The sequence below is a fragment of the Anolis carolinensis genome, chromosome 1 (assembly GCF_035594765.1).
Source record: "Anolis carolinensis isolate JA03-04 chromosome 1, rAnoCar3.1.pri, whole genome shotgun sequence".
Classification (NCBI taxonomy): domain Eukaryota; kingdom Metazoa; phylum Chordata; class Lepidosauria; order Squamata; family Dactyloidae; genus Anolis; species Anolis carolinensis.
The window spans coordinates 132,716,419-132,743,361 of record NC_085841.1 but is presented as its reverse complement, the minus strand read 5'-3'; the positions used below and the strand labels follow the sequence as shown (position 1 = coordinate 132,743,361).

General features: G+C 40.9%; 1 protein-coding gene across 8 annotated transcripts in view; it reads left to right on the top strand.

The window, feature by feature from the left end:
* sntg2 (syntrophin gamma 2) overlaps window positions 1-26,943 on the top strand; it is a 245,000-nt gene that overhangs the window by 133,987 nt on the left and 84,070 nt on the right. For all 8 annotated transcript variants that reach the window (XM_062982648.1, XM_062982642.1, XM_062982657.1 and 5 more), the window contains one exon: window positions 14,870-14,999. In XM_062982648.1, the coding sequence (XP_062838718.1) occupies window positions 14,870-14,999 (130 nt within the window). The remainder of the gene's footprint in view (window positions 1-14,869; window positions 15,000-26,943) is intronic.

Below are 26,943 nucleotides of genomic sequence, written 5' to 3'. Positions count from 1 at the left end.
TCAGTTATTACAAAATTTTGTTTTTTAAAATAATGTTTGATGAATCTCCTTTCCAATCAATCATGATCTCTTTTTCATTAGATAAATGTTTGTCACTTATCTAATTAATTAATCAATTAAACATCAGAGACTTTGACTCAAATGTGAGTTGTGCCAGCTCAACTGCAATAATTCCCAAAAAATGCATCAGTGAGCTAAATGATGAATGACACTTCTACTTCCTATCTGTCGCACCTCAGGCTAGCTTCACCTTGCTATACACACCAGACTGCACACAGGCTGAAGTCTTTTGTAGTTTATTAGAAAATAGAAGATAAAAAGTTCTTTAAAATCAAAAGTAAAGTTCCAAAAGATTGTTACAAAACAAAGCTTTAGAAAATAATCCAAGAACTCACCAGGAATAAATAAAGTCCCATGAGAGCATGACAAAGTCCCAAAAATATGAATACAAAGGCTGCCAGGTAATCCAGGAAACAAGAGCTAGCTTCTTGGTTGAACAAACGTTGCTTTGACAAAGGTTTGTCTCCAACACACTACTTTAATACCCTTTGCAAATCACGAAAGCATTTCTTTGGCCTCTGACCTCCTCCTTATTTGCTATTCTCACACTCCTTCGAATCCTGAATTCCAAACAGCCAGCTCGATCTAAAGATTCCGTTTCATCAAGGTCAGCCTGCTCGTTAGCGGCCTGCCCTTTAGCGTCAGCCTGCCTGCTATCAGACTAAGAACTGTCCTCCTTTTCTGAATCAATTTGCACCTGGCTAGTTTCAGTATCAACATCATTCCCTGCTGTGGGAAAAACTCTCTGCTCCTCATCCTCTACAACAGGGACATTCTGAATCTGATTTTGAACCTGAATCTCAAAATCCCTGTCAGAGTCACTCTGAGGTTCCAGCTGAGTTACAACACTATCTGCTTTTCTGAGCTATATAATGGAATTCCTAATTTCAGACTTTTTTTTTTAATCCTCTACATTACTATATCAACTGAGGTTTCAGAAACACACCTCAGGATTTTTCAATTAATTTTATGGTCCTTGAGAGTGAGGTGGCTCATCACAAGGTTAAAACCAGATGCACCTCAAAATAAATAAAATTGAGGCAATTAAACTATCACATGAAATAATTATAAATTAATATAAAATATTTTAAAACATAAGGAGAAAAGCACAGAAAGTTAGAAAAACAAGCAGAAAACAGCCAAATGTCCGTTTAAATAAAAAGATCTTTCCTTGTTAGAAGTGGGTATAGTTTGGCCTATCCAGGAAAGGAAATCCAAGCTGGGAATAGTTACTGAGGATGTCCACTAATGTATGCTTGCCTGATAAGATTGTGATAATGGCAAGACCAGGAGAAAGCATCCCCTGATGATTTTACAACCTGGGAAGGTTCATATTTGGTAGGTCATACCTTGGATGCAATTGTCAGCTCTGAACATATGGATCTGTGGGCAGAGATGATCAATACCTCCGAATTGTCATGGACAGATCATTTCCTGGTCAGGGCTAGTATCACAGCTACAACCTACTCCTGGAGGGGTGGAGGACCTATTAAAATGGTCCACCCTTGAAGGCTAATGGATTATTTGAGATTCCAGGAGGCCTTAGAGGGTTTTATGGCTGGCATCGCCAATGAGCCTGTTGGATTCCCTGGTCAATAAATGGAATCAAAATCTAGCCAGGGCTATTGACACGATCACTCCCAACCATCTTCTCAAGCCCATTACAAATCAGGCTTCCTGGTATACAGAGACCCTCAGGGAAATGAAATGGAAAGGATGGTGACTGGAAGTCAAATGGTGGAAAACTCAACTTTTATGTGACAAGACATGGCATGGAACGCACCTTTGCTCCTATAAGGTGGCAATATGTGCAGTGAAGAAAGCTTTCTTCTCTGCATGCATTGTATCTGCAGATTCACGTCCAGCTGAGCTGTTTGGAATGGTGAGAGGATTAACTCAGGTGCCCTCCCCTCCGAACCATTGCTATAACCTTCAGTAACTCACTGTGATGCTTTTAACAACCATTTTGCAGATAAAATCTCTCACATAAGAGTGGCTTAGTCATTGGAGCAGAGGCCAACAATGAGGTGTTCAGAAACTCTGTAAGTGGGATTATGCTGGATCAGTTTCAATTGGTGAGTACTGTTGATGTGGACATGTTGCTGGGGCAAGTAAAGAGGACAACCTGTTTTCTTGATCCCTCTCCATCTTGGCTGGAGATGCCATTCGATCTCAAATACAATAAATTATTAATGCATCTCTCAGGGAAGGAAACTTTCCATCCTTTTTTTTAAAAGCAGTAATTAGACCACTGCTGAAAAAGCCCTCCCTGGATCCCCTGGACCTTAATAATTACAGGCCAGTGTCTAACCTTCCTTTTTTGGACAAGGCAATTGAGAAGGCAGTTGCCCTCCAACTCCAAGCAGATTTGGATGACAAGTACTTCCTTGACCCATTTCAAACTCCCTTCAGAGCAGGATACAGAGCTGAGACTGCTATGGTCACCTTAGTGGAAGATTGACAGGGGAAGTGTGTCCCTGTTGGTGCTTATATACCTCTCAGTGGCTTTCAATACCAGCAACCATGATATCCTTCTGGAATGCCTGGCGAGGGCTGGGAATCAGAGGCACTGTGCTTGAGGATAGCGCACTTCTATCCCCAATGCTCTTTAATATTTACATGAAGCCGCTGGGAGAGATCATCCAAAGGCACAGGGCAGGGTTTTATAAGTGTGCTGATGACACCCAAATATATTTCTCCATGCCTTCAAAAACAGTCACTCCACTGGCTGCCAATTTATTTCTGGGCGAAGTACATGATATTGATTTTTACCTTTAAAACCCCACACGGTTTGAGACTAGGTTACCTAAAAGATCGCCTTCTCCTGTACAATCCACCCCGCACACTGAAGTCCTCTGGGGGTAGTTACTCCAGCCTGCCAGAACCTGACTGACGACTGTTACCCAGAGGACCTTTTCATTGGCTGCCCCACAACTGTGGAATGAGCTGCCAGAAGAGCTTCAACAACTAAATGAACTGTCGGAATTTAAAAACCATCTGAAGACCTATTTCTTCTGTCAGGCCTACCTAAACAATTTTAAAACATGACTTTTAAACATGTGTCCTTTGTTTCATCTACGTTTTGTGTATTTTATTACATATTTTATAGAAATACATATTATTTATAGAAATACATTTTAATATGTGTATTTGTGGTATTTTAACAATGTTTATGTGTTTTAATTATTCTGTAACCCACCTCGAGCCACAAGGAGAGGGGGATAAGAAATAAAATTATTATTATTATTATTATTATTATTATTATTATTATTATTATTATTATTATTATTATTATTATTATTTTATTGTATAACACAGCAAACAAGATAGATATGCTGGATTTCATTTCACAAAATCACAAGTCGAACACTTCCCAAGGACTGTGTGATGTATTTTTGGATGATGCGTGCAGATCCCAGTAGGGTGGCCTTTTGCAGTTGGCAGATCGTAATTTTGTCAATGTCTATTGTTTCCAAATGCCGGCTGAGATCTTTTGGCATGGCACCCAGTGTGCCCATCACCACCGGGACCACCTGCACTGGTTTCTACCAGAGTCTTTGAAGTTCAATCTTGAGGTCCTGATAGCGGCTGAGTTTTTCCTGTTGTTTTTCGTCAATGCGACTGTCACCTGGGATGGCAACATCAATGATCCAAACCTTTTTATTCTCCACAACTGTGATGTCTGGTGTGTTGTGTTCCAGAACTTTGTCAGTCTGGATTCGGAAATCCCACAGTATCTTTGCGTGCTTATTTTCCAATACTTTTGCAGGTTTGTGATCCCATCAGTTCTTTGCTGCTGGCAGGTGGTACTTGAGGCACAAGTTCCAATGAATCATTTGGACCACATAGTTGTGCCTCTGTTTGTAGTCTGTGCGATTTTCTTACAGCAGCTGAGGATATGATCAATGGTTTTGTCGGTTTCCTTGCAGAGTCTGCATTTTGGGTCATCAGCTGATTTTTTGATCTTGGCCTTAATTGCATTTGTCCTGATGACTTGCTCCTGGGCTGCAAGGATCAGGCCTTCTGTCTCCTTCTTCAGGGTCCCATTCGTGAGCCATAGCCAGGTCTTCTCCTTATCAGTTTTTCCTTCAATTTTGTCAAGGAACCTTCCATGCAATGTTTTGTTGTGCCAGCTGTCAGCTCTAGTTTGTAGTGCGGTTTTCTTGTACTGGTTTTTTTGTCTACTGTGCTTTGAGGAGTTTCTGATTTTTGACTTCAATCAAAGCAGGTTCTTCACTTTGCTTTATATATTCTGCCAGTATATTATTATTATTAAAATACTCTTTGGCATGCACTATTGCTCCTGTACTTGTCAAGTGGATCATATCCTGTTCTGTGGTACTTAAGGCTTAAAAAAATCTCCAATGGTATATGTTGCATTGAGATCAAGATTTGTAGAGTCTGAAGAGCCAGCATGGTGTAGTGGTTTGAGCATTGGACCAAGATCAGGATTGGGTTCTCCGCTCAGACATGGAAACCCACTTGGGCTGCTCACATACTCTCTATCCCAGAAGACCCTGTGATAAGTCCACCTTAGGGTCCTTGTAAGTCAACAATGATCCACCTTGAAGGTTAAGATCATCAGGGGAGGCCCTGGTTTCGATCCCACTGCCATCACAAGCGTAATTGGTGGGAATGAGAGACAGGGCCTTCTCAGTTGTGACCCCTTGTCTATGGAACTCCCTCCCCAATGAAATCAGAGCAGTTTTCTCCCTCCTGACCTTCAGGAAGAAAATAAAAACCTAGTTATGGGACCAAGCTTTTGGCTAGCAAGTTAGTGCAATCTATATATATAAAAGAGTAATGGCATCAGGGCGATGCACAAAACAACAAAAGTAAAGGCCTCCCAACCTTGAAATTTGGCAACATAGCCCATCATCCATGGCTCCAGTAAGATACAGCACAATTAGATGGCAAACACAATCACAGGGCCAACAAAAGCCCAAAAACCGCAACAGGCGATCTGCGCCTGCGCGCACACCGCCCTCTCCTCCCTTCCCGCGCGCGCGCACACACACACACATCATCCTCACCCAGGAGGCCTCACAAACACCTCGCCTCAGAGCTGGGCCTGGGCTGAAGGAAGGAAGGAAGGCAGGAAGGCGGATTCCTCTGCCCTCTCACCCCCAATCTCCTCCCCCCTCAGGGCCCATGGAGGGTCACCGAGCAGGCCCCCTCCTCCCGCCCCTCTCCCCTCCCCTCAGCGCCAGGAAGGCCCCGTGGACCCCCCCGCCTCACCCTCTCTCCTCTTCCCGGCCTCGGCCTCGGCCTTCCTCCTACCGGGCCCTCCGCAGCGCCGTCTACACCCTGGTCCGCCTCAAGGACTTCTTCCCCGGTTCTTTGAAAACTTCAAGGTGAGGGGGGAAGAGGAGGGCATGGCCCTCCAGCAGGCCTGGGCCTCCCCTCCAGTTGTTTCGGGCACCAACCCCCGCCCTTCCCGGCCTCAGGCCCCTTCCTTTTCCCCCTCACCCAGTTAAATGGCTGACGGGGGGAAAAGTAAAGAGTCTCAGACCAGGAAGGGTGGAAGTTGGCACCCAAAACAACTCGAGGGAAGGCCCAAGTTGGCCCAGGCTGAGCCCCCCCCTTTTCTGTTGTTATTGTGGTTGTTGTTGTTGTCACCCACAAATGACAACCCTTCCAATGCCTCAGCAGCCCTCCTTTTTTCCCTCTCAAGCCCTATCACCCTCACCTTTCCCTTCCCTGTCAGTAATAATTATTGTTAATATAATAATAACTGGTCATCATTTAAGAATGTAATAATAACCAATAATAATAGTAATTTATTATTGTTATTATAACAGTAATAATCATTCAACAATGCAATAATAACTAATCATAACAAGTTATTATTATTACAACTATAATAAACATTCAAGGCTGTCATAATAATAATAATTATAACACTGATAATCATCCAACAATGTATTAACAATTCAAAATAAGAGTAAATTATTATTATTATTATTATTATTATTATTATTATTACAGTGATAATCATTCACAAATGGAATAATAATTATTAGAACATTGATAATCATTCAACAATACAATAATAATAACTAATAATAGTAACTTATTATTTTATAACACTCTGAAATCAGGAAAATTGGGAATGCCACAAAATAAACTATCACAGCCAGCTAACACCTCCCAAGAAAGGATTCTTCCAGAAAGGAAGCTCACAATGCAGTGAAGCAGTGTGTATTACCAGACCCATTATTATTATTATTATTATTATTATTATTATTATTATTATTATTATGTTGCTGTCAACTGTAAAAATTAATACAATCTGGCTCCAAATATTCAAAAACAATAAAATCAATATATAAAAATTACTCTGCTATAATAAAACACAACAATACAATCTCTAAAATCAAAACACTACATAAAGAACAACAATCTGAAAACAGGGCCATTCCACACAGGAAACAATCAGGGCCACCTAACACCTCCCAACAAAGTATTCCCATCATCAAAGTCTGGCAAATCCTCTCTTTTCTGACACCCACACACAATAGAAGCACATAAAATATCGCAAACAACACCACTCTCAAAACAAGGGAATTCCAGACAGGAAACAATCAGGGCCAGCTAACACCTCCCAACAAAAAAATCACTCAGCCAGAAAACAGCCAGGCTTTAAAGCTGCAAGCCCATTACATGCTAATCATTTTCCCTAATTCCAACATTCATACTTGCCTCCAACAGACAAAAAACAATCAGAAATATTGTATATTCACAACCTTGAGAAAATAAGCTCCCCTGATGGCGCAGCGTGTTAAACCGCTGAGCTGCTGAACTTCTGGACCCAAAGGTCACATATGAACACAGCCCCCACGATTAGCCCCACCTTCTCCCAATCCAGAAGTTCGAAAACATACAAATGAGAGTAGATGAATAGGTGCCTCTGCGGCGGGAAGGTAACAACGCTCCATGCAGTCATGCTGACCACATGACTTTCGAGGAGGCTACGGACAACGCCAGCTCTGCGGCTTAGAAATGGAGATGAGCACCAACCCCCAGAGTCAGACATGACTGGACTTAATGTCAGGGGAAAACCTTGACCCTTTACCTTAACTACCACCAATTCCTCAATACTTTATTTCCCATACCACCATACTTCGCCACAGCAACGCGTGGCCGGGCACAGCTAGTATGAGTATATGAAATTGTGAAATGACAAATGGAACAGCCTTAGATTTGACTCTGGATGATGTGATTCTAATAATTGTTTTAATATTGCTGTCAATGTCACCCGATTGCTGCCTTTTTGTAAGGCTGCTCTGAGTCCTGTTTGGGTTGAGAAAGGCGGCATATAAATGTAGTAAATAAATAAATAAATAATAAAAGCACACGACAACAACAATAACAACATGAAGAGTTTGATCAGAGTAAGCAATGTCCTGTCACAGAATGTTTGGTCAGATCAAGTATATGCAGATTAGACAAAGTAAGAGATTAATGAAAACAGAACAATGATTATCTCTAAGTCAGTGGTAGTCAACCTGGGGTCCCCAGATGTTTTTGGCCTTCAACTCCCTGAAATCCTAACAGCTGATAAACTGGCTGGGATTTCTGAGAGTTGTAGGCCAAAAATATCCAGGGACCCCAGGTTGAGAACCACTGCTCTAAGTGAATGCTGCTGGTGGAAGGTCTCTGTTGCTAAGACGACTGCTGTATATCAGGATGTTACTTTATCAGGGACTTAAGTTGACTGCAATCTTATTTCCAACTTTTGAATCCGAGATGGTGGTTGGACTCTGTCCATCATTCCTCTGAAAAAGAAGCTTGACCTTCATTCCCACCAGAATATTCTGCTGTTCCTCAAAATGTTTGAGCATAGAGACTGTCAATATATCATCAATGGATAAAGCACTTGTTTTCCTATAATGTCTGTGCCTCGCCTGTGTGATTAAAAACATAGCACTGTAGCTGAAGTTTGAAAGACATATTTTGAAAGTCATTCACTTATAACACCCACAATAAATGAGGTCTGTTTTCCTAAGATTGTGTTTTAAGACAGAACAAGAGAAGGTTCTGACAACATGATGGCTGGAGATAATGTAGTAGAATGCTCCTAGAAAGAGCTTAATATTGTTTATGAGAATGCTTCAAGAGAGATTGACAGTCATTTCTACTCAACAGAAAGATGAGGGGAAGGACTAAAAGAGGAGAGAAGGTTGGTGGCTGCTCACCAAAGTTACGAGATTAATTATGGAAAACCTCATTTTGCCTTTGAGTAGAATGATGATCTATTCATTCTTGTTTCTCTGTTAGGTTTGTTCTGCCTAGTTCTAAATGCCCAGATTAGGTTATTTTATTTACATATTATTCACTTTTATAAATGTTAATGTGTGGGTGTGTTTATGTAATGTCTGTTGTGACTGTTTCTATTTCTTTCAATGTATGTACTTTTTGTAACTTGATGGGTTTTTAGCCATGTTGGGCAAAGGTATGTAAGGAGATGACATGCAAATGAACAGATGATAATGAAAAAACTCTAGAAACAGTAAAGAGGCACATATTGTAGATTCCAGAAATACAAGCTTCTACCATCACACATATTCTGTTTGGCATTTTGTATTCTCACCTGAATTGTGTACCATGGGATTTTACATCCTGTTGTTTCTGTTTATTCTATGTAGGCAAGAGAATATCCAATTAAAACATTACATTCTCCTTGCAAACTAAAAAGTAATTTGAATGCATGTCATGGCTAAGAATAAAATGCCCAAGGCTAGGAGGATTGTGAAGAACATCAGAAGCAAATTTAGGGGAAAGTTGTGGATGTCTCTGTGTAGAGAGGAAAAGTGGAAAGAGACTCTAGCTTGTATGACTCTAGCTCCATGATGATGCATACAGAAACACATATACCCATGAACAAATGCATACATTGCCATGGCAGAGTAATTCCATAAAGCAAAATAATTTAGAAATCAGGCTTCATCAATTTCTTCAGTGGACACTCAAGACAGATAAACTTCAGTGGACTCTCATGGAGATTTGGTTAATCAGTTAATTTAAAAAACCCTGAAAAAATTGTGGGGGGATGAACCCCTAATCTCCCCCTCCCTGGCTACAGCCCTGCGTATATAAACAGAATTCACAAATACAGATAGCATGAGCAAATGGAAGCCTTCAGTAGGTAATTGGGCATTCATAATTTAAGTGTAAAGAGCATGAGGCTTACTTTTTCAGTGATGTGCATCATTATAGTTTATGTCACAGAATGCCTTTAGGGCCAGGAATCAAAATATTTCTGACCTGGCTGTATATTATGAACTGAATGTGACTCTAGCTAGCTGTGTGTTCCATAGTGAAAACAGTGGCCTATCAGACTGCATCAATAGTCGTTGTTGAGATAACACAGATCACCTACAAATTGTTCAATAGACTGCATGATGATAAGTTTGAAGGAAATCCTGCATTTTTCCCTTTTGTCAAGTGATCCATAAGGAAGGGGTTAATGAATGTATTTGCAATAAATATAATTAGTCAAAAGGAACTAACTATTCCACTCAGTAGTTGGTGATGATGCCATCCGGTAAAGGTTTTCATAATAGTGTTTTATATTGGTGCTCTTGAAGTATTCACATTTAAGACCAAAGCTCTAGTTTGAGATCTGACTTGTGCAGGAGTTTGGTCATCTGTCCTGCGGATTGCTTCAAGAACAGAATTGTCAGCTTATGGATGTTTTAAAAACAAAATCACAAAATTCAGTCCAGAACTAGGCTTCCTTGCTGGGCTAGAACAGGCATGGGCAAACTTTGGCCCTCCAGGTGTTTTGGACTTCAACTCCCACAATTCCTAATAGCTGGCAAGTAGGCCTTTCAGAAGAGCTCCAACAGCTAAATGAGCTGTCAGAATTTTAAAACCATCTAAAAATTTATCTCTTCCGGCAAATAATAATAAATAATAAACTTTATTTTTATATCCTGCCCCATCTCCCCGAAGGGACTCGGGGCGGTTCACAACAGGGACAAGCCCGAAACAACGACACAACATATTTGACAAAAACTTAAAACATTTCAACAATACACAAAATAAAATACTGGACAATACATTAAAATCCAAGCAGATAAAATCAGAGTAATTAAAAGCAAACCAGCAGGGACAGGTTTCATAAAGTATTGTATCATGGAAATGAGTAACAGTGATAAAGTGCCATACGCTTTTAAAACATAAAGAAGTATTCTGATGACAGCTCTATTGGGCCTATTCATTCAAACACGCTCTGGAACAATCATGTTTTCAATTCCCGGTGGAAAATGGGCAGGGAAGAAGCTAACCTGATCTCCTTAGGGAGAGAATTCCAGAGCCGGGGGGCCACTGCCAAGAAGGCAAGCCTATCTAGCCAATTTTTAAACATGATTTTTAAACTTGTGTCTTCTGTTTAATCAATGTTTTGTGAATTTTAATTTGTATTTTATAGAAATATGTTTTAATATATATCGTTTACAAGAAGTATTTTAATATATGTATTTGTGGTATTTTTACAGTGTGTGTGTTTTAATTATTTTGTAACTCACTTCAAGCCACAAGGAAAGGCAAATTATTATTGTTATTATTATTATTATTATTATTATTATTATTATTATTATTATTAAATCTAAGATGAGGGATTAGACTGGGGAAAAACTGATTTCATCTTAAAGTTAAGTCATAGTGTGAATATTGTAAAGGAAAGGTCTGCAGATATTATTTTTCATCCCTTTAGAAATAAGGGCTATGTTTTATTTTTCTTCTGTTGGTAGTAGATTGTATGAGCATTTGTTTGGCATTTATATTCTGTTTTTGTCATATTCCAAAAAATCAGAATGTGTTGCAATAATTCCTTTTACAGCTTTGACATAAAAAAATGAAAGAATGGGGAAGGGAGGGAGGGAGGGAGGTGGGAGATGAAAAGAAAAAAAAGGGCCAAGACATAATTCATACTCAAGCAAGGATTTCATCAGCGTATCCAAATAGTGATGATGCCAGATAATTGTTCATAAACCATGTAGTCATTACAGGGCAGAGTTTCCCAAACTGCTCATCCAGATATTTTGGCCTTCAGCTCCCATAATTCCTAATAGCTGGTAAACTGGCTGGGATTTCTCGGAGCTGAAGTCCAAAACACCTGGAGAGCACAGTTTGAGAAACACTGGTCTAGGGGATTCTTTAAAAAATCTATCTTGACCCTGTACTAGTTATCACCTATAGAAAACTGATTTCTAACATATTACTAGTTTGGAGACAAAAATCAGCTCAATGCTTTTCATGTGATTCCAAAGTAGGAGTAGAAATTTGTGTCAATGTGTAATGGCAGAATGAATGTGAACTAGTTAACCTACCATAGGTATAATCCAAACAAGACAGTAGGGCCAGACTGGACCAGACGTAAGAATGTATTTTTTTAAAGAAAAGATCTGCAGCTTTGGCATGTTCCTGAGCTTGCTCCAAGATGGTCATATGGTTGTGGATATGAGTACTACACAGTTATGGCTGGTATACCAACTACATCTCTTCTTAGAATCGGAAGATAAGACTTTTTTTGCACATATGGTAGTTGTATTTACATTGCACATCCTGTTATGTTTTATTTAATTGATGTATTATTATTATTATTATTATTATTATTATTATTATTATTATTATTATTATTATTATTCAGTATTATCGAGTAGTATAGAGCCAAAGACAAGGGCTGTTCTCTGATTGCATAACCTATTTTAAGAAAGACAGCATAGAAACTAATAAAATAAATTAAAATACAAATATAATAGACTATATTGAAAGCATCCTCATATATGAGCCCATTTTCAGCCTTGCAATTTCATATTAAAATACCTGTTAAATTTTATCTTTAGCAAGATTAAGAATATAAGAAAGTGAAATAGAATTTTTTTCATATTAGTTATTTGTTCTTACCACATTTTCACACACTTACTGAATGTTTAATAAGACCAAAGGAGTAATGTGAAAAGCTGTGCAATTCCAAGCACAATTAACTGACTGATCTTGTGCATTTTAATTCAATTGACTATAGCTAAGAGTGCAGTTTCATCATTATTAGAAAAAAAAACCCCAACAGTTCTGCACCCTTCCCCATTGGGGGCTGAAACACTTTCATTGACCTCACCATTGATAATCTGATTTTGAGTGGTGGTGAGATTTTTAAGATGGGCAACTCAAGTGCATATCATTTCATCAATAACTAAGTACGTCATACATGAAATGAACTCAGAAGCTTTTTGTGTGGCAGTGTAAAATCACCCAGAGGAATAAAGTGCAATTGAGTAGAAATATTAACATATGCTAACCACCAATAACATCCATGTTTATTTAGAAATGAACCACTACAGTGAGCAATTGAGATTATTCCCTGGGAGTGTACACAGGACTGCAACTTTGATCAACCATTCTTAATAGGTTGAAATCTACCTGAGAATGAGATTCATGCTTCTCTTTGCCCCTCACCATGGCTTAACTGTTAGGTTGTTTGATGTGTCCATACTATCAGCATTAGCCAGATTATCAACCACAGGTACTGAGGCTGCCTTATATTCCACATAGCCACTGTTCAGAGGCAATAGTGGACTGAATAGTTGACTATTCAACTCTCATTTGCCATTTGACCCACTTGGAGTAGCCTTCCATTCACATGGTAATTCTGAGTACATGGCAGTTCAGTTTTATCCGACTACATGCTGTATAGATCACTGCAAGATCCATTAATCTATTGCCAACACCTGCCCTCAAATTTCTTTCAAAGTTCTTTCTCTACAGAAAGTATATTTTTCAAGGACACACACATGCCTCCTTCTCAAGGCACCTTCTCAAGCTTTCTTTTGTTTTTTTTTAGCTGTCTTTTTGAAGTGTACCTTACTATTGTGTGATGACTGTGGAGGTCTGTTTTCTTTCTATACATCTCCATGGCTTTACTGCCGCTTGCAGCTGCCTGCGTTTCCTAATCTAAAGAAACCCCGTGGGAAGAATTATCTCCTGCTGTTTTCTCCTGAGCATTGCCTGAAATGCAGGCAGGAAGCAGACTTCTTGAGAGATGACTGCACAATGCAGGCATTTGCATGAACCACACAACTACCTTGTTACTATGATAAGCACCAATTTCAGCCAAGGCTACCAAGATAGTACATAGCAGAGTTGTGGTTTGAATTTGATTATTTTATTTGTTTATTTCGCTTGCTGTTTGCTCCCTAATTATTTGCCAGGGAACTGTTCATTATTCAGGCACATTTACAGCGACATTCTAGCATGTTGCTTATTTTCTGTCTTATCTTTTGACCTCATCAAATGGGGTAAATTTCAGCAGCATACAGCAATTCCTCTTTAGTTTTGCGATGTAGCCTGCCAGCTCCCATTCCACGATGTACATCTACTTCTGGTGGGGCTCCATTGCAAAACTAAAGAGGAACCAGAGTATGCCACCACAGTGGCAACATGGGAGGTTTCCCATGCTACATTGAAATCAACAAAGAGAAGCCATGCAATGGATGCTTTCCCCCATGGGATGAGGTAAGGGGGAAGCCAGATAATGAAGGATGTGAGGCAACAGGTTTCATGGCGATTCTGGCAGCAAATGTGATGAGGTCCTTTGTCCCAGTCCTATCAATATAGACAGTTTAACTTATGTGGGTGAGAATTGGCTTCATGACTTTCTCACTCCCAAACTACATCAAGGCCACTTAATGCAGTTTTCCACATGTTAGGCAATATCAAGGAATCCTCCACATGTTAGGCAATGTCAAGGAATCTTCCAAAGTTTCTCTGAAGCTCAAGAGCAGTGTGAATGGATTGGGCCAGTTGTGTTTTGGAAATGGCCCTGCTTTCCCCAGGCTCCATGGCATGAGGACAAGGAGATGGAACCTATTTTGTTCATCCAAGCTGGCTCTCCTTGAGTGATGTTGCTGATGTTAGCAAGGATACCTTCAGAACTCAAAAAGGGCAAAGGAATCACCCCCTCTTCCCCCCTCCTTTCTCCAAGTCATCAGGGTGCCCTTGCAAAAGTCAACAATGTTGCCTCTGGATGGCCAGGAGCTCTTTGGAGCTCTGTGACTGCCGCTATGATAGCACAAGGACAGCAAAGGTAAAGTGACAAAACAACTCTGTCCTGCCACCATTACAGGATGGAAGTGGGCGGTGTAGCCTCTCCTAGGGCTGGTCCACAGTACTGCATTCCAGAGGAGCCCAGGGTTTTCTTGCCCAGGACCAACAACTCTATCCCTTCAACTGTTAGACAGAGTGGTGATTAATGTTCTGTCATCTCACTTTTTCAGATGCTTTTAAATATTACAGTTTCTTCTCCCCCTTTTTTTGTCCCAACTTTATTTCAGTTGCTACAAACTGTGTTAAAAGTCCACGAGTAGTTTATATTCACTTAGCTCAGCAGAAGTAATCATGTCCTCCTCAGTTGGTCTGGGCAAAAGCAAAGTGCTGAAGCCTTTCCTAGCTTATGCATTTTTCATTCATTATGTTCACAATAGGTCACACATCTCCCTGTTTTCATCTCTGAAATGTTGTAGGGTTTGCAATATCCAAATGGCAGTTTTCTTATGTGATGCTATTTTGCAGTATATATAGCCTCTAAAAATAGGTTTTTTTTAAAAAAAGAGTTAAACATAGTAATGATTAGCTAAAAATAAAGTATGGTTCTGTTACCTTCTGACAATTCTCCTCTAAGGTACACAGACAAACACACTCATACCATATTGCAAATGATAATTAGTAACTGCTAATTGTGGAAACTTGAACAAGTGAGGACTAACAATAGCTTACTTGACAATATATATATTTCTTCTTGCTGCAGATCTAATGCATTTGAAGTTCTGGCACTCGATGGAGTTAGCACTGGGATACTTCAGTATTGTACAGCGCAGGAGAGTGCTGATTGGCTGAGAGCATTATCAACTAACATCAGTGATTTGACACTACAAAATGTATGTTTTCTAGATATACTTTCATTTTTTCTTCTTTTCTCCCTTTTATTTGAAATAGTTTTTGCGCTTATCAAAGACTAGCATGGTATGTTTCTATATAAAGCAAGATATTGATTTTAAGAGGCAGATGATGGCCAGGAAATCATGCATCAAACTGCACTGTGCCTTCCAGACTTCAAAATCATTGAAACCAGACAAATTTCATAATGTTCAGAAAAGATTGCTGTCTTTTTTATTATATGATAAGAGAAGCTCAAAGATAAAACATACAAAGGGCATTAGTATAGTGACTACAGTCATACTTTAAGTGGACAATGTCAATACTCCACATTGTATTCTCCTGCAAACATTATGTGAAATAAGAAGAGTGTTGTAGCTTGGATATTTTCAAATGTGCTTGTAACAAGTAAAGAATCATAGAATTTCTGCAAACTTCATCTTTATTTCCCCACCTTATCTTATATACCTATATAAGGTTTCTATCGTGAATACCAAGCTGCACATTATGGCCAGCATTCTACATCAGCTGCTTAGTAAAATATGTTGGGCAGGGGAGATACAGTCATGGTAACTGTCTCAGACATGACTAAAGAACAATCATGAATATGAAATGGTTACAGATATCTAGGTAACTGTTCATTATTCATGCTACTTAGGGCATTATTACACCATGTTATTGTACCATTGTACATTCCCACTGTTTCCTCAATCTCACCACATGGCATCATTGCTTTCCAGGCATTGTCACACTGCAAGGTCATTGAAATTATCCATTAATGCCCCCCTTGTCCTTAACAATTCAGTAACCACTTCGGTAAGAATATCTCACAGCACTTTCTTCCATGAATGATCCATTAGTAGTCATGGTGTGGATATGTTCGGGTTGTCCCTTTCTCAATAATTCAAGGAAATCCTTACAGAAATGTCCGAGACTACTTACAGTGCTTGTGTGTAGAAGATGGCCTTTTTGTATATTTAAAGCCTTCTTCACCCTTTCTTCTAGTTTTTTAAATTCTTAATATGCTTTCATAACAGCATGATTCCATTGTAATCCATGCCAGTGCAAAACAATACTATAAGGAAGGCAAAACTGGCACAGTCAAAAACATGGTAGCCTCTTTTCGATCTACAGGAAAAAGGAATACAATGGCAAGGGATGATTTTCATACCTATTTTTTATACCTATATACCTGGGATCACCGGAAAAAAAATTCTTAGGCAGAAAGGGGTCATGAGTGGAAAAGGTTTAAGAAGTCCTGATACAAAATTATGACAAAAGTGCCACAATCATGACTAAGTGGTATACTTAATAAGCAGCTGATACATATTAAGCTATTTATATTTTTCCAAAAAAAGTGTATGAAATCTGGTGACTTTTAGTTTAAAGAAATCTCAAGAATGGGGACTTATTCCAGAACATTGTCCCAATAATGATTGGGACGCCATGCCTATCTATCTCCTGCAAAGAATCAACTTCTATGTGTCTATCTTTATCCCAAAGCATAATTCAGGACATAATAGACATGGAGCCATGATCTAGATTGGGAGAAATTTTCACTGATATAGTCTAAGCATAGCATTTCGTTCTCCATACTTTGTCTAACTCTTTCCTGTCAAAAGCACACAGCTTTCCTGATCCTTGGCTTTATGGGCTGGCAGGATTTAAAACTCAGTGATTGGAGTATTCATTAACATTCCATAATACCACCAGCTGAACTAATGACTAGAGAGGCTCCCACATCAATAACTAAAGCCCACATCCAGTTCCTTTGCAGGTTTCAAAACTGTAGCTTGTGTTTACTTCACTTTTTCCCCTTTAGTTGAATTTATTGATTTGGCAGTTTAAATTGGCAAAAGCACTATTTTTCTGCAAGTCTGTTGTGTAGTGAGCTTTAATTTGATGCCTCATTCATCTCTTTGTGACTATAGCAAATGCCCTAAAAGATTATGGCATTGACTTTGTAGATATATAAATTTGATCGTAAAATTCCATTTTCACAGAATCTGCTACAAATATAAACTTTGTTCATTTCATTTTTATTTTTTCACTCTCTTCTGTAAGCAAAGAGGCAGCAATAAAGAGGAAAAAATATCCCACATTGCTTACATTGAATTAAGGCTTTTGTTTGTGCAATCTGTTATTTATATTCATACAAGAGGGTGATATCAGTCATACTGCGTTTGATGACTAGTCACTTTTTAATGCCTCACCTGGTTTTCTCATGAAATGAAAGTCCCCTTTAAAGCATTGATACTTTCCATGAATAAAGATTTCACATTCCTTGAACAGCCTTCTCCCAGCATAAGCAACATTGCTTTTGTGATTTTTAAAAAAACCACACGATTACATGCAAAATCAACCACACATTTCACTTGTGCACTCAATCATCTTGGAAATACATTTTTTGCAGCCTATATTTTCCAGGATCCCCAGACAACATGGGATTTGGGAAACCGTAGTTAGGAACCATAGCTATCCTGAAGGGAATTTCAGGTATTGGCTAAACCAAGGTGCACCTACACTGTAGAAGTATTGTAGTTTGGCACAACTTTAATTGCTATGGCCCAACGCTGTGGAATCCTGGGAGCTAAAATTTGGTGAGCTACCAGCACTTTTTGGCAGAGCAGTTATAAAACTATGACTCCAATGGTTTCATAGCATTGAGCCATGGTAGTTAAAATGGTGTCAAGGTGTATTAATTCTACAATTTAGATGCACCGCTTGTGATCTTGAGCTGGTCTCAGTCTTTCAACCTCAGAGGAGAGAAAAGGGAGACCCTCTCTGAGCAAATCTTGCCAAGAAAATGATAGGTTTGCCTTATGGTTGTCTAAAGCAGAAATTATAAAGTTATAATATTAAGCCACAGTGTCACAAATTTTAATATTAAATATGATATTGTAATATAATATTAAAACTCTATGCAATTAAACACATTTGTTCAAATGCACAACACCAATCTCTAGAAAGCCTCTTTCTCAATTTCTCATCAGAGTGAGAAGGTAGGGGTTGAGGAAACAGCCCCCTCTTGCTTGTGAGAGAGGTTTCTCTTTGTAATCCATAATACTTCTGCCCTGAAATATTTCCATTTCCATTAGCCATGCCCTCTGCGTGAGCCACATATTAGTAATATATCACATGCTGTTTATTTGCAAGATTTGGGACTGTGGCATTTCTGTAACCTGCTCTGCCTTTTTGAGAAAGAGTGAATAGGCAGACAAACTGCCATCTTTTTAAAGGCAGGAGCAGCTGGTGTAGCACCAAGACTGCTGCTGCTGCTCAGTCTTAGTAGTCTCTGACTCTTCGTGACCTCATGGACCAGTCCACGCCAGAGCTCCCTGTCGGTCGTCACCGCCCCCAGTTCCTTCAAGGTCAACCCAGTCACTTCAAGGATACTGTCCATCCATCTTGCCCTTGGTCAGCCTCTATTCTTTTTTCCTTCCATTTTCCTCAGCATCGTGATCTTCAGCACCAGAGTTCAAAAGCGTCTATCTTCCTTTGCTCAGCCTTCCTTATGGTCCAGCTCTCGCATCCATAGGTTACTATGGGGAATACCATTGCTTTGACTATGCGGACCTTTGTTGCCAGTGTGATGTCTCTGCTCTTCACTATTTTATCAAGGTTGGCCATTCCTCTCCTCCCAAGAAGTAAACATCTTCTGATTTCCTGGCTGCAGTCTGCATCTGCAGTGATCTTCATGCCTAGAAATATGAAGTCTGTCACTGCCTCCACGTTTTCTCCCTCTATTTGCCAGTTATCAATAGGTGTAGTTGCCATGATCTTGGTTTTCTTGACGTTTATCTGCAACCCAGCTTTTGCACTTTCTTCTTTCACCTTGGTGATAAGGCACCTCAGCTCCTCCTCACTTTCGGCCATCAGAGTGGTATCATCTGCATACCTAAGGTTGTTAATGTTTCTTCCAGAAATTTTAACTCCGGCCTTGGATTCCTCAAGCCCCCCATGTCGCATGATGTGTTCTGCGTACAAGTTGAATAGGGAGGGTAAAAGTATGCAGCCCTGCCACACTCCTTTCCCAATCTTGAACCAGTCTGTTGTTCTGTGATCTGTTCTTACTGTGGCTACTTGGTCTTTATACAGATTTCTCAGGAGACAGACAAGGTGACTTGGTATCCCCATACCACCAAGAACATGCCATAGTTTATTATGATCCACACAGTCGAAGACTTTAGAATAATCAATAAAGCAGAAGTAGATGTTTTTCTGAAATTCCCTGGCTTCCTCCATTATCCAGCGGATATTGGCAATTTGGTCTCTCGTTCCTCTGCCTTTTCTGAACCCAGCTTGGACATCTGGCAACTCTTGCTCCATGTATTGCTGGAGTCTGCCTTGCAGGATCTTGAGCATGACCTTACTGGCATGGGAAATAAGTGCCACTGTACAGAAGTTTGAACATTCTTTAGCATTTCCCTTTTTTGGTGTGGGGATATAAATTGATTTTTTCCAATCTGATGGCCAATCTTGTGTTTTCCATATTTACTGGCATATTGCATGCATCACCTTGACAGCATCACCTTCCAAGATTTTAAACAGCTCAGCTGGGATCCCGTCGTCTCCTGCTGCCTTGTTGTTAGCAATGCTTCTTAAGGCCCATTCAACCTCACTCCTCAGGATGTCTGGTTCTAATTCACTCACCACACCATCAAAGCTATCCTCTATATTATTATCCTTCCTATACAGATCTTCTGTATATTCTCGCCACCTATTCTTGATCTCTTCAGCTTCTGTTAGGTCCCTGCCATCTTTGTTTTTGATCATGCCCACTTTTGCCTGAAATTTGCCTCCGATGTCTCTGATTTTCTGGAAGAGATCTCTTGTCCTTCCTATCCTATTGTCTTCTTCCACTTCCATGCATTGCTTGTTCAAAAATAATTCCTTGTCTCTCCTGGCTAACCCTGGAATTGTGCATTTAATTGGGCGTATCTCCCCCTATTGCTGTTTCCTTTCACCTTCCTTCTTTCTTGGGCTACTTCCAGTGTCTCAACAGACAACCATCTTGCCTTCTTGATTTTCTTTTTCTTTGGGATGTACTTTGTTGCTGCCTCCTGAACAATGTTGTGGACTTCTGTCCATAGTTCTTCTGGGACTCTATTTATTAAATCTAGTCCCTGAAATCTATTCTTCACCTCCACTGCATATTCACTGGGAATATTTGTGAGATCATATCTAATTGGTCTGTGTATTTTCCCCATTCTCTTTAGTCTGATTCTAAATTTTGTAATAAGAAGTTCATGATCTGAACTACAGTCAGCTCCAGGTCTTGTTTTCACCGACTGGATGGATGTCCGCCACCTTTGGCTGCAAAGGATGTAGTCAATCTGATTTCGGTGTTGACCATCTGGTGAAGTCCATGTGTAAAGCTGTCTTTTAGGTTGTTGAAAGAGAGTGTTTGTTATGCACATTGAGTTTTCCTGGCAAAATTCTATCAGCTTACGTCCTGCTTCATTTTGTTGTCCCAGACCATGCTTGCCTGTGATCCTGGTTATCATTTGATTGCCCACCTTAGCATTCCAATCTCCTGTAATGAGAATAATATCTCTTTTTGGTGTGTTATCCACTAAGTGCTGCAGGTCCTCGTAGAACTTATCTAATTCTGTTTCTTCAGCAGCTGTGGTTGGGGGCGTATGTTTGGATCACTGTGATGTTAATGGCTTGCCTTTAACTCGAATTGAGATCATTCTATCATTTTTTGAGTTGTATCCAATCACTGCTTTCACAACTTTATTATTAACTATGAAGGCTACTCCATTTCTTTGGTGTTCCTCTTGTCCGCAGTAGTAGATCTGGTGGCCATCTTTTGTGAATTGGCCCATTCCAGTCCATTTCAGTTCACTGACTCCCAGAATGTCTATCTTTAATCTTGACATCTCACCAATAACCACATCCAGTTTGCCCTGGCTCATAGATCTTACATTCCAGGTTCCTATAGTGTGTTGATCTCTAGAACATTGGATTCGTCCTTCACCTCCAGTACCGTCTGCTGTTAGCCTTCCTTTCGGCTTTGAGCTAACTGCGTCATCACATCTGGGTCTAATTGGACTAGTCCTCTGCTCCTCCCCAGTAGCATTTTAACCATCTTCCAACCTGGGGGTCCTATCTTCCGATGGTATACTGACATTTCTCTAGTTGTACTGATCCATATAGTTTTCATGGCAAGAATACTGGGGTGGGTTGCCATTACCTTCCCCAGGGATCGTGCTTGCTCCAAGACTATAGTGATGTATCTTATAGAATGGGTTGACACAATGGGATTTCTGGGAGAGTATTTATGTAAGAATTTTGCAATATTGAATTAAGCATGTGCAGAAAGTGGGGACAAGCCATATGGTGCCTTCCTGCTGCCTGCCAAATTCTTACCATGGCCACTGGTGGCAAAATACACCTTCAGTCCAGGCAAGAGTCACTTCACTGCATATGCTGGACTGCAAATGCTATAGTCAATTATGCATGTGTAGGAAAGTTTGCACGAAGATAAACATGTTTTAGATATACAGATATATTTAATTTGGTGAATCTGAAACAGCTTTTGGAATGAACAGGAAGAAGATGTTACAAGATTCTGCTCAGAATAACCATAGAACAACAGCAACCTTGTCATTTCCCTCTTCTTTGCCTTTCCCTCCTTAAATTTAGACACATGGGGCCCCAACGCTACCATCTTTGTTTCAGCAGAATGTGTGCTTCCTGTCAATCACATATTTTTGTACTATTATTCAAATAAAAAGGGTTAGCATGTATGAATTTAGTATCCATCCATCTGGATTTTTCTGTGGAAGTTTACTTTTCTGGCAAGGAAAAAAATGAATGGAAATTGATATTTCAGAGGAATTTTTGAAAGAATCAGCTTGGGCCGGGCTTTAGCACAGCAGGTTAATGACCAAGCTGCAATAAATCTACCAATCTTGAGAGTTCGAAGCCCGGGTCAGGATGAGCTCCTGACCTTTTAGCCCAGCTTCTGCCAACCTAGCAGTTTGAAAACAAATGTGAGTAGATAAATAGGAACCACATTAAAAAAGCGTGGAAGTAGTTCTTTTAGTTTTTTCAATCAGAAAAATAGAAAGTTTCTGAACAAAGGAAGCTCGTTGGCAGGGAGATGGAGTGACAGCACCCCCCCCCCCCCGCCGGTAACCAGAACCGAGCACTGACTCCAAAAGATGGGGAAAAACCTAAATACCTCTATCTGTTGTCCGTCCTGTAATTGTTTATAACCGGCATTAATGTTTACCGTATATGTGTTCTGTGATCCGTCTTGAGTCCCCTTCAGGGTGAGAAGGGTGGAATATAAATTCTTTAAATAATTAAACTAATTAAATACTAGTTACAGTCTATGTATTCTACAGTAAGCCCTAAAAAAAAGGAGGAAAAGGAGGTGAGATGAGAAAGTAGAAGAAAAAGGTGCAGGAGTAGGCGAAGAGGAGGGAGAATGGAAGAGAAGGATCTCAGCATCACTTTTAGGGATCTAGAACAGGGTTTCTCAAACTGTGCTCCTCCAGATATTTTGGATTCCAGCTCAGATTTTGAGAGATAATTCTAGAACTGCACATGTTTCACCATCATAAGGCTGAGGAGCTTCTTTGTCCCAGATCTTTTTGAGCTATCTAGACATCGCACAGGTCCCCCTCAAAAGTCTGGAAAGCTTCTTCTGTTATGAAATGCTGCATATTCTTTCCCTGGGTCTCTTCTACAAGAGGACCATATCCTGGGAGACAATGCTGAAAGGGGGATATTTCTCCTTACATCCTGCCTGTAAGGATGACTTCCCATAGGCATCTGGCTGGTAATGTAGGAAACAGGGTGCTAAACTAGTCTAGGCAGGTCTTTGGTCTGGTCCATCTGCTCACTTTTAAAGTTCTGCTCAGCCCTAGTAAAAGGTCATTTAAAAAAAATAAAAACAGCAGTCTGTGCTGTGTTCTGGACCAATGTAAGAGCATTTGATTGAGTTTCCTAGCAACTTGTAGTAGACCAGAACACCCCACAATTATTGCTATACCAAATCACCCAATGTGTGCCTACAGCTAGATCTCTAGATATCTTATTTTCTCAGCCTGGCCCTGTATACCATTTACTCTCTACTTCCAACATGGAGCTCATTACATGATGCACATGTACTTCTGGCTGGGCTCCGTGACGAAATAGGAGAGAAAGAAGCACATGCCACTGCGGCAACATGAGAGCCTTCCCGTGTTGCCTTAGGAGTAAAGGGAGGAAGATGGGTGGTGATTCTTCCCCCTCGTGTAATGGTAGTCAAGGTAAGGCAGATGATGCAGGACGTGAAGCAATGGGTTCTCCACACACATCCTACTGGGACCCCATGGACTTGCCACATTGTGTGGTGAATCCATGGGCCTTTGTGATGAGGTCACAAGACAAAGGTTTTATGGGAGGAGTGGCTTGGAAGATCACCTTTTCAGAAGATACAGGTTAGTTTTCAAGCCATGCCTCTCATAATGTCTTGGTTCTGAAACCCCTTTAAGAGTCTGGAATGAATGAACAGTCATACACTGTATCTCTCTAGGGTAGTGATTCTCAACCTGTGGGTCCCCAGGTGTTTTGGCCTACAGCTCCCAGAAATGCAAGCCACTGCTCTTCCAGGTGCACAGAGAGGTTTTTGATTCTCCCTTATGCAAGTGGCAGAGCAGGCAAACCTCTAGTGGAATTAAATTTTACTCTCTTATAAAGAAAGCAAATCAGACTCCTCAACTTTATGTCAAACATTTATTATTTCATAAAGAGCACTAAATTCTCACTGTAAAGGTAAAACATTTGTTACTTTATTTCGATTCCTTTATAGCTGGTTGACTAAATGCTTTATAGCCATCTAGGAATGGAGGGTTGAGTTCATGTGTCCAAATCTCTGGCAGGCAGATTATGTCAAATTTCTGGAGAGTTCTGATAAATTCTCTATCTGCCATTTTATTTTCCCAGCCTGCCAGATTCCAAGAGACTATTTCCAGCCCTGTTTGCTCATTATCTAGTCAATTGGGATTTCTAATGGATGACTGGAAGTGCACAGGATTAATCCTTTCATTAATTTTCCAATTTCCCCTGGTCTCCCTGTCATAGGGCCCCCAATGGTGACGTCCCAAGCCTCTGGGGAGAAAGCCGGGGGCACATCCTTGTTTAGGGCTGCCCAGGTATGCTCCATCCACACATGCATCCAATCTTACGTTCTGGTTGTAACTGGATGTTATTTGGGTATGTAATGAAGGATGGGATGCTATGACTATGAATCCGCCATCTCCTTCCATTCCACTATCCTGTTTGTTATGTAAAGAAGATACTGGGTGTCTGGGATGCCCAGATTTCTTTACTGGCCAATTATGTATAATTATGTATAAGTGATTATGTATAATCACTTGCCCTCCAGCAAGTTGGCTCTTTCTAGGTTGGTGAACGTTGGAGACCGGTTTTTTGTTCATCCATTTAGGAAGCTTGCTATGTGCTTCTCCTCTGCCCTCTGCCATTTGTCTGAGTCTCTTTTGGAGTGTCGAGAGCGTGGTGCTAAGGCCTCATTTATGGCCAGGTTGTTGGAATTTTTTGATGTACTACCAAGTTTGGTATTTCCATGTTGTTATGTATCCCTTGGTTGCAGGGAGAAGGGGAAATGTCTGAGTGGCTATCTGGGTACTCGTCTATTAGCTGGAATTTTTGGTCTGAGAAAGTGAGACTAAGCACTGAAATTCATTTAGTGCTGTTGGGGCCTACCTTGTTTCTACCCTTTAGGTAGAAACCTTTACCCTTTAGGGGACATCTCCTAGAGTTCTGATTCCGGTCCTCCATTATGTCCATTAATTGCTTAACCGTTGATTCTGTGGCTAGTTTGGCCACTTCGGGCTCATAGTCAGCTTAGTGGTCTAGTAGTCTAATGCTGTCCTCACGTTCCTGGCTGGGGCAATTTCCTGGAGATGCTGCAGTCAAAATCCCAAGCTCTACCAAACCAACCAAAGTTCCAATAGTAGCCTTTGGGCCAGAAACTTTCCTTTGCAGCATATCCATTCTCAGAAACAACTTTTCTGCTGTCTGCTATACTAGGAAGCACTGGTCTCGCATGAGATTATACAATGAAGGTGTCATAGACAGAACGCCAGCAAGTAAAACAAAACTCAGTTTATTGAGGTTACAGAACTAAAAACGCCCGTAGGAAACAAAGAACAGGGCAAACACTTGACTTCAGTGGGATAAATAACAAAAAACAGCTCAGTTTGAGCTTAAATGGTTCAAAGGGATAAACCGGGTTAAACAGCAGTGTAATCCGGATGAAATCAAAGTGCTTACTTCAGCTTGGCAAACAAAAGAGGATCAACAGGAGTCAGAATGTAAACAAAAGACTGGTAGCAGATTCCTCTCTGCTACTCAGAAACAGCAGGGGAGTAAAACAGGCTTGTTTATTCCTCCCTGCAGCGAACAAAAGCGTGGTCGTAGTCAGGATTCAGGTCTAGGGTAACGGCAGTCAGCAGGGTCCCAATCCGGTCCAGAAGATCAATAGCCAAGCGTAGTCGTCAAGGAATCCAAAGGTCTCACCGATAGCCAGCAGCAGGGTTAATCCGGAATCGTAGTCAGTCAGTCCAGCGTCAATCCAGTGTAAGTAGGTATTGCCCGTCAAAAAGACGACGGAGGTTCAAGCTATCAAGATTAAACACAAGTTGCACAGAGAAAAACCCCACACAGTTCCTCCCGCCGTCGATGCCCAATGTCCTTGGTAAACTTACGTATCCAGTAGCGAATCACACCCGTCTTCAGGAAGTTCCCAAACAAAAGCCCAAGCGTCCGTCCAGATTACCTTGCCCAACGCAATTAGACATTGGTCCCAAACCCCATTTTATCCCAGTTCAAGCTCATCATCGCTGTCAGCTGCCATCCCAATTCCAGACGCCCCAGCATCATCATCCTCATCAGAGCTTAAGCACCTTCGACTACGCCCCACAGCATCCCCAGCTGTGGATCCCGCTCCATCCCTCCAACCAGTCCATGGGTCTGATCCTGCAACCCGCCAATCACCTCCCACGCTTTCATTGCCTGTTTCCCCAACACCCAAATCCTCCCTCACACGAGTCCATTCCATGTCATCCTCCTCCGAGCTGACCATCTCTTCCTCCAAACCCTGAGAAAAACCCTCAAATGAGTCCTCATCTGTCGGCTCTGCAAACAAATCCCGGAGACGTTTTCTTTCACGCTCCTCGAGAGTGTCTTACGACCCCTTCTTCCATTACCAGAGCCCGAAGGCTCAACCATAACAGAAGGAATGGCGTTCTCTGGTGGTACCGAGTCAAGTCTGCCAATCCTGTCTTTAAGAGTGTTTATAATTTCTTTGTAAGCAGTAGGCTTGCTCAAATAATTCGTTTTCCCCGTTAACCGTTATTAATTCGTTATTTTCGTTTGTTTTGAAGCAATTTTGAAGCATTGGTTGTCCACACGTCTGGATATCGCGGTTTCGAATCGCGAGAGGCCGTTTTTCGTTATGTCGTCGTTTTTTTCGTTAGGAAAAAAAAGCTTTTGCAAATCACCCAAACTCCCACCATTCAGGCCCTTTCCTTTTGCCCCTCAGCAAAAGGGGCGTCACGGGCTCAGCCAATGGGAGGGGGCGAGGGGGAAGGAGGCCGAGGAGGAGGAGGAAGACGGAGGGGGGAAATGGCCGCCGCCGCCTCGCCTCAGCTCAGGCCTGATACTCAGAGGTTTTGACGTCTGTGCGAAGCTAGGCAAGTGGGGTTTATATATCTGTGGAAGGTCCAGGGTGGGAGAAAGAACTCTTGTCTGTGGGAGGCAAGTGTGAATGTTGCAATTGGTCACCTTGATTAGCATTGAATAGCCTTGCAGCTTCAAAGCCTGGCTGCTTCCTACCTGGGGGAATCCTTTGTTGGGAGGTATTAGCTGGCCCTGATTGTTTCCTGTCTGGAATTCCCATTTTCTGGGTGTTGTTCTTTTACTGTC